The sequence below is a fragment of the Lottia gigantea genome, assembly GCF_000327385.1.
Source record: "Lottia gigantea unplaced genomic scaffold LOTGIsca_218, whole genome shotgun sequence".
Classification (NCBI taxonomy): domain Eukaryota; kingdom Metazoa; phylum Mollusca; class Gastropoda; family Lottiidae; genus Lottia; species Lottia gigantea.
In genome coordinates, this window is record NW_008708537.1 from 53979 (window position 1) to 66251 (window position 12273).

General features: G+C 32.7%; 2 protein-coding genes across 2 annotated transcripts in view; both read left to right on the forward strand.

Annotated features, from left to right (window-relative positions):
- The window catches only part of LOTGIDRAFT_85687 (hypothetical protein), a gene marked incomplete at both ends in the record, with an annotated part of 1798 nt that extends 494 nt beyond the window's left edge, over nt 1-1304 (forward strand). The window contains one exon of the mRNA XM_009054442.1: nt 955-1304. Coding sequence (XP_009052690.1) covers nt 955-1304 — 350 coding nt within the window. The remainder of the gene's footprint in view (nt 1-954) is intronic.
- Nucleotides 1305-7052: 5748 nt separating this feature from the next.
- LOTGIDRAFT_84528 (hypothetical protein) lies at nt 7053-7961 on the forward strand (the record flags this gene model as incomplete). The annotated part of the gene is made up of 2 exons (XM_009054441.1): nt 7053-7610; nt 7665-7961. Coding segments are annotated over 2 exons (855 nt in total), but the record flags the coding sequence as incomplete, so codon positions are not given.
- Nucleotides 7962-12273: the final 4312 nt, after the last annotated feature.

The following is a 12273-nucleotide window of genomic DNA, read 5'->3' on the forward strand; positions in this document are numbered from 1 at the left end:
CTTACACCCCACTGGCCACTGGACAAGTTTACCTTACACCCTACTGGACATTGGACAAGTTTACCTTACACCCCACTGGACATTGGACAAGTTTACCTTACACCCCACTGGACATTGGACAAGTTTACCTTACACCCCACTGGCCACTGGACAAGTTTACCTTACACCCTACTGGACATTGGACAAGTTTACCTTACACCCCACTGGACATTGGACAAGTTTACCTTACACCCCACTGGACATTGGACAAGTTTACCTTACACCCCACTGGCCACTGGACAAGTTTACCTTACACCCCACTGGCCACTGGACAAGTTTACCTTACACCCTACTGGACATTGGACAAGTTTACCTTACACCCCACTGGACATTGGACAAGTTTACCTTACACCCCACTGGACATTGGACAAGTTTACCTTACACCCTACTGGACATTGGACAAGTTACCTTACACCCTACTGGACATTGGACAAGTTTACCTTACACCCCACTGGACACTGGACAAGTTACCTTACACCCCACTGGACATTGGACAAGTTACCTTACACCCCATACCTTACACCCCACTGGACATTGGACAAGTTACCTTACGCCCCACTGGCCACTGGACAAGTTACCTTACACCCCACTGGCCACTGGACAAGTTACCTTACACCCCACTGGCCACTGGACAAGTTACCTTACACCCCACTGGACATTGGACACTATACACTGTACCAGACACCGGACACCCTACTGGCCACTGGACAAGTTACCTTACACCCCACTGGCCACTGGACAAGTTTACCTTACACCCTACTGGACATTGGACAAGTTTACCTTACACCCTACTGGACATTGGACAAGTTTACCTTACACCCCACTGGCCACTGGACAAGTTACCTTACACCCTACTGGACATTGGACACTATACACTGTACCAGACACAGGACACCCTACTGGACACTGGACAAGTTACCTTACACCCCACTGGACATTGGACAAGTTACCTTACACCCCACTGGACATTGGACACTATACACTGTACCAGACACAGGATACCCTACTGGACATTGGACAAGTTACCTTACACCCCACTGGCCACTGGACAAGTTACCTTACCCACTGGACATTGGACACTATACACCGTACCAGACACAGGACACCCTACTGGACACTGGACAAGTTACCTTACACCCCACTGGCCACTGGACACTATACACTGTACCAGACACCAGACACAGGACACCCTACTGGACACTGTACACTGTACCAGACACCGGACATGCTACTGGACACTGGACACTATACACTGTACCAGACACCGGACACCCTACTGGACACTGAACAGTGTCTATTGGCAGTCTAATACAGAAATGTTAGTAGTTAGTGATGATTAGTTATTATCTGCTATGATTGGTATAGATCAATATGTGTGTCTCTCTCTGTGTGTGTATACGTATTGCCTATTGCTGTGAAGTTATAACACTGTATAAAGTTACAGATGGTATATTGGGATAATACCTTGATAGTTGGATAGTTAGCTGGGTAGAACAATTCTACTATTAACATCAGGTACTAGTCTTACAACTTTAAAACTGTAGATTTTATTTGGAAAGGGGTTTACAGAAAGTTTTCTACAAAATTATAGAACAAAACTTTCACACTGTAGATTTTATTTGGAAAGGGGTTTACAGAAAGTTTTCTACAAAATTATAGAACAAAACTTTAAAACTGTAGATTTTATTTGGAAAGGGGTTTACAGAAAGTTTTCTACAAAATTATAGAACAAAACTTTCAAACTGTAGATTTTATTTGGAAAGGGGTTTACAGAAAGTTTTCTACAAAATTATAGAACAAAACTTTAAAACTGTAGATTTTAGTTGTTGATGACCAAAGTTAGAGCCAGAGTATTGGTTATATTTCACTATGTTTCCTATTAAGAGTTGGCACTAGTCATAAAACTTTAAAAGATATTAGTTGGAGAAAGTTTAAGTTATATTAAATTGATTTAAAAAAAGATTTAAATGGAAAGTTAGCCGTTTTTAAAGGGTTTTGTCTTAACAGCAGGCACTTCCAACAGAAGAGACGAAAAACGACCAAAATCGTTTTTTAATCTGTGTTATCAGAAACTTCAAATACAAACTTTATCAAAAGTTTTGTTATCTAAAATTCTAATATTGTTTCTCCTTCAAAACAAAGTGATATTGGTTGAAAATAATTCAGGTACATTCTGTTATCTTTAACGTAGGAGTCAATAGAAATAAATAAAATTTCATATCAAAATATTTTTGATGTATTATGACACATAATGTTAAAATAGTACTCAATACATCAACTGTAGAGCTATATAGAAATACCACTGTTAAAATAGTGTTCAATACATCAACTGTAGAGCTATATAGAAATACCACTGTAAAAATAGTACTCAATACATCAATTGTAGAGCTATATAGAAATACCACTGTTAAAATAGTGCTCAATATATCTATTGTAGAGTGATAAAGAAATACCACTGTTAAAATAGTGCTCAATACATCAATTGTAGAGCTATATAGAAATACCACTGTTAAAATAGTGCTCAATACATCAATTATAGAGTTATATAGAAATACCACTGTAAAAATAGTACTCAATACATCAATTGTAGAGCTATATAGAAATAACATTGTTAAAATAGTGCTCAATATATCAATTGTAGAGCTATATAGAAATACCACTGTTAAAATAGTGCTCAATACATCAATTGTAGAGAGATATAGAAATACCACTGTTAAAATAGTGCTCAATATATCAATTGTAGAGCTATATAGAAATACCACTGTTAAAATAGTACTCAATACATCAATTATAGAGCGATATAGAAATACCACTGTTAAAATAGTACTCAATACATCAATTATAGAGGGATATAGAATACCATTGTTAAAATAGTGCTTAATACATCAATTATAGAGTGATATAGATATACCACTGTTAAAATAGTACTCAATACATCAATTGTAGAGTGATATAGAATACCACTGTTAAAATAGTACTCAATACATCAGTTGTAGAGCGATATAGAAATACCACTGTTAAAATAGTGCTCAATACATCAATTATAGAGAGATATAGAAATACCACTGTTAAAATAGTGTTCAATATATCAATTGTAGAGCTATATAGAAATACCACTGTTAAAATAGTACTCAATACATCAATTGTAGAGAGATATAGAAATACCACTGTTAAAATAGTGCTCAATACATCAATTGTAGAGTGATATAGAAATACCACTGTTAAAATAGTGCTCAATACATCAATTGTAGAGTGATATAGAAATACCACTGTTAAAATAGTGCTCAATACATCAATTGTAGAATTGAAAAAAAAAACATGTTGTTACCCAGAGTTTCACGCTATGTGATCTTCAAATAACTGACCTTTTCAGCCTGCGTCTCTGAAGTATATATATATATATTTAAAGACGAAACTTCTCGTGTTAAAATTCAAAAATTTTTTTTTATAAATTATTTGTTAACTTTATATTAAACAAGTTTGAAAGAAAATTGTACGTTGAATTAAATATTTCAACCGATCCTAAATTTATCTTTCAAATCAAATACCTTCTATAAAAATTCTTCTCGCTTAACAAAGGACAGCATCTCAATCACAAACACCTGATGGTACTTCTCTGTGGAGAGGAGTCCACTACTATACAACTTTTAATCTCGATTTTTCCATGTTTTGGACGAGATTTTGATTAACGAAGTTGTCTTGCATGTAGGGATTTTTTATTTATCTAAAACACATGTCAATTCTAAGCCTGAATAAAATAATTCAGCCCATCATAAGTTATCTTTGAGAAAACGTCTAAAAAACGAATGTGTTATCTTTCATATTCAGTGAAAAACATCAGGACACTTACAAATTGTATTGAAAAGCAGAGATTAAGTTAAAAAATTCATAATAAATTAAAAAAATAAGCTTTTAGCTTTTGAAATGCATGACTTGTAAAATATAAAATCATTTTTAACAATGAAATTTGAACGGGGTTGTTCTGATGGTAGTTTTAGGGGCCATTATGGCTGGGTGCTAACTTGACTATTACCCTAAAAACTATGTGTTATTTTGTGATAGCGATGCGGCACCCCACGACTTTTAACAGACATCAGACTGGAACTTATAACAGTGGAAATAGAAAAGTTTACAGCTGTAAAGATATCATCTTCATGCTGTGAAAATATTGTAATAAAAAATTTGGCAAGATGATATCTTGTATAAGTCTTTATATTAAACAATGTTGCATAAACTATTACAGTTTTTATTCTTTATATTAGAATAGAAACCTCGCTGCCTTTCAAAAATTGAAACGAAGTTTTTGAATTAATTGGGCGAGATGATATCTTGTATAGGTCTTTATAGTGAACCACAATGCATAAACACTTACAGTTTTTTTTTGTTTATTTCAGATATGATTTCAGATATGATTGATATGAAAAATTTCAAATTCAGACTCTTGGCTGCTGTCATTATAGAAAGCTGTTTGCTTTAAAAACAATTTATTTACAGAAAGTGAAACAAACTTGGCGTCAAATGGATGATATTTTGTGAAATTTGTTATAAACATTGACAGAAACAAAACGATTCTCTTGAAGGCACTGTGATTCATGAAAATTATACAATATTTTTTATCACTGGTTAAAATGAAAGTGAAAAGTTAAAAATCTGTCTGTGTCATTCAATCATTGTGTAAAAACTGAAATGAATTTGGCGTTATTTTGAATATCAGCTGATATAAATATTGACAAGTTAATTCATAGATCAGTCTGTGTTAAACTAGAAACTAGAGGAAACCAGGCGTTGAATTGTTAATTTGAAAATTGGCTAAAATAAATAAGGACATAGATCTGTCTGCGTTGAACTAGATATTTGAGGAAACCGAGCATCGAATCGTTAATTTGAAAATTGGTTGAAATAAATATCGACAAGTAAATTCATAGATAATCCTGTGTTAAACTCGAAATTTAAAGAAATTGGCTGTTAAATGGTTAATTTAAATATTAGTTGAAATTAATATCGACAATTTAAATCAGATATCTGTCTGTGTTAAACTAAAAACATTAAGAAAGGTTGAATGGTTCTTTTATATTTAGTTGGAGTAAATATGAACATAAAAAAGTTTAAGAAACGTCTGTACTAAGATATAAAAGTGAAATTTAACCGTCGTCTAATCCTATATTCAAATTATCAACAACAAATCTTACCTCGTTAAAAGGGGATTATGTTTTGCGTAGTTCTGTTTTGTTCTATTTTAAACATTGGTATCATTTTCATCTGATGATGACAGTGTAAATTGTAGAAACGTTGTGTACAATAAAACTCAGGAGTAGTATACCATATAAACTGATGATGACAATGTAAATTGTTGAAACATTGTGTACAATAAAACCAAGGAGTGGTATACTATATAAACTGATGATGACAATGTAAATTGTTGAAACATTGTGAAAAATAAAACCAAGGAGTAGTATATCATATAAACTGCTGATGACAGTGTAAATTGTAGAAACGTTGGGAGTAGTATATCATATAAACTGATGATGACAATGTAAATTGTTGAAACATTGTGTACAATAAAACCAAGGAGTAATTACATAGAAATACATCCTAAAATTGTGTTCCGTTATGTGATCTCTACCCCTAAATGTGGCTTACTGATTATTGATAAGATAATATAAGATTATTTCTACAAAACATTGCCAGTTTTTTTTATGAAGAAATCAATAGATCAATTCTATAGGAGATAACACCACAATCATCTACTGAATTGTGTTTTGGATATATCATTTTCATCAGGACAACCCATTTGGAATTAGGGTTAAATTCAATTTTAATATGAGGATGTTGACATGTGAACACATGTGAAAATTATTAGCTATGTGGACTCTCTAATACTCTCTAATATAGTTGACAAACCTAAATATCAATTTAATATTATTAGTTATGTGGACTCTCTGAAAGGGATACCAAGTTAACAAACCTTAATATCAGTTTAATATCAGTTTAATATTAGCTATGTGGACTCTCTGAAAGTGGTACTGAGTTGACAAACCTAAATATCAGTTTAATATCATAAGCTATGTGGACTCTCTGAAAGGGATACCAAGTTGACAAACCTTAATATCAAATAAACATTATTAGCCATGTGGACACTCTGAAATAGCTACGTTAGTGGACTGTTTGAAAAGGTTACCAAGTTTTAAAAGATCTTTTAAGTTTTGGATACGGCCCAATTACAGTAAGAGTATGCAATGGTATATTAAATTGTAATGGACTAATTGATCAAACATATTGTTTTATTATCCAGTGATTGGAATTATAAACATATCGTGTAGTGAGTGGTGTATGATGAAACTCATTGTTAGGAGTTATAATCATATCGTGTATAAAGAGAACTGGATATCAAAGGAAATCAAACAAAGGCTGTATAGTGATATCTTTGATAATATCTGAGGTAATTTAGTATAGTAATATCAAACCATATCGTATCGTATTGATCAATATCTTACTAAACGATCCAATCCCTTCAAAATAAACACATGTCCTATTCACATTTATCAGATTCATAATAGCCTGGCATATCGGCAATACTCACACCTTGGTGGCTTAAAACTTTGCAAGGCGTTATTTGATAATTTAAAAAAATAAAGAACAAAAAGTCAAGTGTTTGTCTGGTTCATTAGCTCTGTAAAATTGACCAGTGTTCAATTTAGTGTTCAAATCTGTCCTTGAAAATTAGTCTGGTAAATAAGACTTTATCTTATTAAAAATATCACAAAGTATCACAAAAATCTGCTTTCCACGGAAAAATAGAACCCATAATGCTATCTTGGTGCCCTTAAAATCCCTGAAATTTGTAAGTTTCTTGATATACTTTGGCATTGATTAGCGTACGTCAATATCACAGAAATATGGCAAACGGAAGTGATGTGTATTTCACCCTTGATAACACTACAATGTCTATCATAGAAGTGCCAGAAGCACTGGCCACGACACGCTACGTAGTGCAAAAAATATTAGTACCCTTTGTGACTGCGTTTGGATTATTGGGAAATTTCTTGAACGTGTTAGTCCTACGTCATCCCTACATGAAAGGAATCTCGACCAATTTCTATCTGTTGGTTTTGTGTATCGCTGATATTGTGTATTTAATATTAACGTTATCTCTCTCATTCCACCATTGTCGCGATTCTCATCAAAACTTAGCCGCCTTTTATTTCATCGCTTACGGACGACCTGCCACAGATTTGGCGGGAAATGTGGCCGTCTGGATCACGGTTGTGTTTACTGTAGAACGTTATCTTGGAGTCCGTCATCCGATTAAAGGAAAAATATGGTGCACTGTGGGTAAAGCGAAGATAATCAGTGTTTTTACTGTCTTGTTCTGTTTCATTAATACCTTCCCAGAAGTCTTTGAAACTAAAATTGCTCAAAAACAAAATGGTGGATATAAGTGCGTTGGGTCAGAGTTTTCTGAACATTCGAGTTATCAGATTGGTTATTACTGGTGGTTTGTGACTATCTTTACTGTTATTCCATGCTCTTGTCTATTCGTATTTAATGGCTTGTTAATCAGGACTTTACTGGTAGCTAAACGAGGTCGAAAAGCTCTGATACAGAAAACAGACAATATGAATAAGAAACTAAGCGTTAAACGACGTGTAGAGCAACATAAAGTCACGTTAATGCTGGTAACTATAGTGATTATATTTCTGATGTGTCAGTTGCCATGGACCATATTATTACTGTATAGGACGTATTTATCAGAAAGAGGCTTACGTCAGCCAATTAATGACATCAGAATTGCCGGCAATATTTGTAATCTTTTAGTTCAAGTGAACGCGTCAGTGAATTTCTATCTTTATTCATTTTTCAGTCGTAAATTTCGTAAAACTACGCAAAAGATATTTTGTCGGAGAAAGTTCGCTGATCAATCTTCATTTATTTCACGAACTACCAGGACTATGTCCTTTAAAAGACAACCTTCTCAATATTCTGCTCAAGATAATTAATGAGAAACAGTCGTCTATTTCCTTTATCAGCTGATAGAACTCAACTATATTATATATGTTGACTTTTTTCAATTCAAGCTAACAGTTAGTATACCTATCTGAATATTCGCTCTATCAGCTGTTATAACTTTAAGTTATATTGTCATCTGAATATTTGCTCTATCAGCTGTTAGAACTTAAAGTTATATTGAAAGTTATATTGTCATCTGAATATTTGCTCTATCAGCTGTTATAACTTTAAGTTATATTGTCATCTGAATATTTGCTCTACCAGCTGTTAGAACTTAAAGTTATATTGAAAGTTATATTGTCATCTGAATATTTGCTCTACCAGCTGTCTGAACTTAAAGTTATATTGTCATCTGAATATTTGCTCTACCAGCTGTTATAACTTTAAGTTATATTGAAAGTTATATTGTCATCTGAATATTTGCTCTACCAGCTGTCTGAACTTAAAGTTATATTGTCATCTGAATATTCGCTCTATCAGCTGTTATAACTTTAAGTTATATTGTCATCTGAATATTTGCTCTATCAGCTGTTAGAACTTAAAGTTATATTGTCATCTGAATATTCGCTCTACCAGCTGTTAGAACTTAAAGTTATATTGTCATCTGAATATTGGCTCTACCAGCTGTTAGAACTTAAAGTTATATTGTCATCTGAATATTTGCTCTATCAGCTGTTATAACTTTAAGTTATATTGTCATCTGAATATTTGCTCTATCAGCTGTTAGAACTTAAAGTTATATTGAAAGTTATATTGTCATCTGAATATTTGCTCTACCAGCTGTTAGAACTTAAAGTTATATTGAAAGTTATATTGTCATCTGAATATTTGCTCTACCAGCTGTTAGAACTTAAAGTTATATTGTCATCTGAATATTTGCTCTATCAGCTGTTATAACTTAAAGTTATATTGAAAGTTATATTGTCATCTGAATATTTGCTCTATCAGCTGTTAGAACTTAAAGTTATATTGAAAGTTATATTGTCATCTGAATATTCGCTCTATCAGCTGTTATAACTTTAAGTTATATTGTCATCTGAATATTTGCTCTACCAGCTGTTAGAACTTAAAGTTATATTGTCATCTGAATATTTGCTCTACCAGCTGTTAGAACTTAAAGTTATATTGTCATCTGAATATTTGCTCTACCAGCTGTTAGAACTTAAAGTTATATTGAAAGTTATATTGTCATCTGAATATTTGCTCTACCAGCTGTTAGAACTTAAAGTTATATTGAAAGTTATATTGTCATCTGAATATTCGCTCTATCAGCTGTTAGAACTTAAAGTTTTATTGTCATCTGAATATTTGCCCTACCAGCTGTCTGAACTTAAAGTCATATTGAAAGTTATATTGTCATCTGAATATTTGCTCTACCAGCTGTTAGAACTTAAAGTTATATTGAAAGTTATATTGTCATCTGAATATTTGCTCTACCAGCTGTCTGAACTTAAAGTTATATTGAAAGTTATATTGTCATCTGAATATTCGCTCTACCAGCTGTCTGAACTTAAAGTTATATTGTCATCTGAATATTCGCTCTATCAGCTGTTAGAACTTAAAGTTATATTGTCATCTGAATATTTGCTCTATCAGCTGTCTGAACTTAAAGTTATATTGTCATCTGAATATTTGCTCTATCAGCTGTTAGAACTTGATTTCAGTTGCTCTACTTACTGCTAGAGCTTATTTTCAGCTATCTGTATAATGGTCTGAATATTTGCTCTACCAGCTGATAAAATCTAAAGTGATGTAATAATATAAATATCTGTTATGATGCAATATTTATCTCCATTGTTTTGTTATTTCTAAAAGATCTGTTATTTTGTTGTTATGTTAAAATGGTAATTAATAAATTATATTTCAATTATTTAAACATTTTATTGTCCTCCTGTTGCTTGTATAACCATAGTAACATTGAGACCATGTCTATATTAACAATGAGACCAAATTAGAAGTACCTGCTAATCTTTAGAACACTAGCACTAGAATTTGACCACAGATCTGAGACCACCGTGTTGTCTTGACACCAAGCACCTGCTAATCTTTAGAACACTAGCACTAGAATTTGGCCACAGATTTGAGACCACCGTGTTGTCTTGACACCCAACGGACCCCACCCTAACGACGGGGCTGGTTATACCACAGATATGCTTGAATAAAATTGTGCATTTCAGAATGTCATTGCGCTTGTCTTGACACCAAAACACTGTAAATTAGACCACAAATATTGGTGTCAGAATGTCACGGAGTAAATAATGCCCTCTAGCTACACTGAAGAGTATTGAGATGATATTTTCCTGTCGTCTTGGTTCCTGATATTAAAATGTCAAGTTGATTCTAACCACGTACCTCCTCTACTTTAACCTTCTCTATATCTTCTTACCGTCACTTTTCAACATAATTGTCTTAATTTTATACCAAAAATAATACTTTAACCTCATTAACTAAACACAGTATTCGCTGTCACTTTTAACAAAATTAGCTTTATAAAGTATTTCTAAGTTACTTTGACTGAGGAGCATGATAACTTTTAATAAACTCAGTATTTAACTCCTTGCAGAGCTCTTTTTCTATTTCCTACTGTCGATCGATCTTAAACTTGTACAGCCTGTAGCACACGGGGCCTCAGTTTATTGTCCCATCTGAACGACTAGATGCTTTTTCCATGTCAGCCCCTCTAACCTACATCACTGACAGGGGAAACCGTGTGGATAAATCCAAAGAAAAGTCTTGAGAAGAGCTGGAAAGAGTTGAAAAGAGTTAAATGATTTGAAATAAGTTGGGAAGAGTTAAAAAAAAAGTTGAGAAGAGTTAATAAGAGTTAAGAAGAGTTGAAGAAGACTTGAAATAAGATAAAAAAGAGTTAAAAAGAGTTGAAGAAGTATAAGAGTATCAAGATAATGATTTCCTGATACAATATTCAATACTTTTTACTGTATTTTACTGTAATAACATGTGAGAAAGCTAATAGATTTTTTCATCGGATTAATAACAAGCACAGTTTTTTACTTTAATGTATTTTTATTGTATTAAAAAGCAGTTTTCGTTTTGATAAAATCTCTCTCATCTGTATAAAATCACTCAATCAGATAATAGATATAGTAGTTCTTTATTTAGGATAATTTAGGATCAAATAGAAAATTTCAGTTGTGATGTTGCAATACTGATAATATCTTAGTTGAACAGTTACTAAAGTCTTCAACCTCTGAACTTTTAAATTTGAAAACTTGTCTTGTAAACTAAGAAACTGTAAACTTTCAATGTATAAAATATCTTGTGGTGTATTAATTGAGCTCTTAATCCTAGATCAGATTTAATATTAAGCACAATTTCCTTGTGATCTGAGCTTTTAATTCTTAGCTTATGATTTTTTAAGCTTGAAATTCGTAACACGAGCTTGATCATTAATCATCAAACTTCCTCAATCATCTTGTGAACTTTTCAGACTTAAAATAAAAATTGTTATTCTATAAAGATATGCCCTGTAATCTAAGATATTTATCGTTAGCTGTTTGGCACATTTCAGACTTAAAAATAAAAAGTTTGTGAACTTTATAGTTAAATTACCACATTATTTATCCCAAATTTTAGAAAAACTTTGTGATCTAAGAAATTGAATCTAAGTCAGTTTATGAACTATTTTAGCTAAATTACTATGTAATAAAACAGTTAGGCGTGTATGAGATTCAAAATTGCTTTAAGATCAAAGCTATTTCTCTATTAAAGCCTGTCTTGTCTATATAAAAAATACATTATAAAGAATAGAACCTTCGTCTCTAGGGATCAAGATGTGTTATCAGTGATAATGGTTATTCGACCAGCGTAAAAAGTAATATCAGAACAATTTAACAAATATTAAGCTAGCTGTATACCAACACAATTTCACTTAATGTTTACTTAATTTGACCAAAGTACATTTTTATTAAACGTTTAAAACACAACTTTCAATTTGTTATCAATATCTTTAACAGCTGTTTATTATAAAGTATTAGAAACTTCATTTTTAGATCCTAATAGTCTATAAGATAAAACAATTTCAATGGCTGAACTACCCCAGGGACTGGTTGAAACCAAGTCCATGGGTCACCATCTGTAAGAGGGTTCCACCCCAAGAATAAAATAATAACAGGCATTAAATTGACTTATAGAGGGGTCTCGGAATGCAGGAAGCATATGTTTAAAAGAAAAGACCCAGGGGAGAGGTCCAATCCTATTTAAATCTGC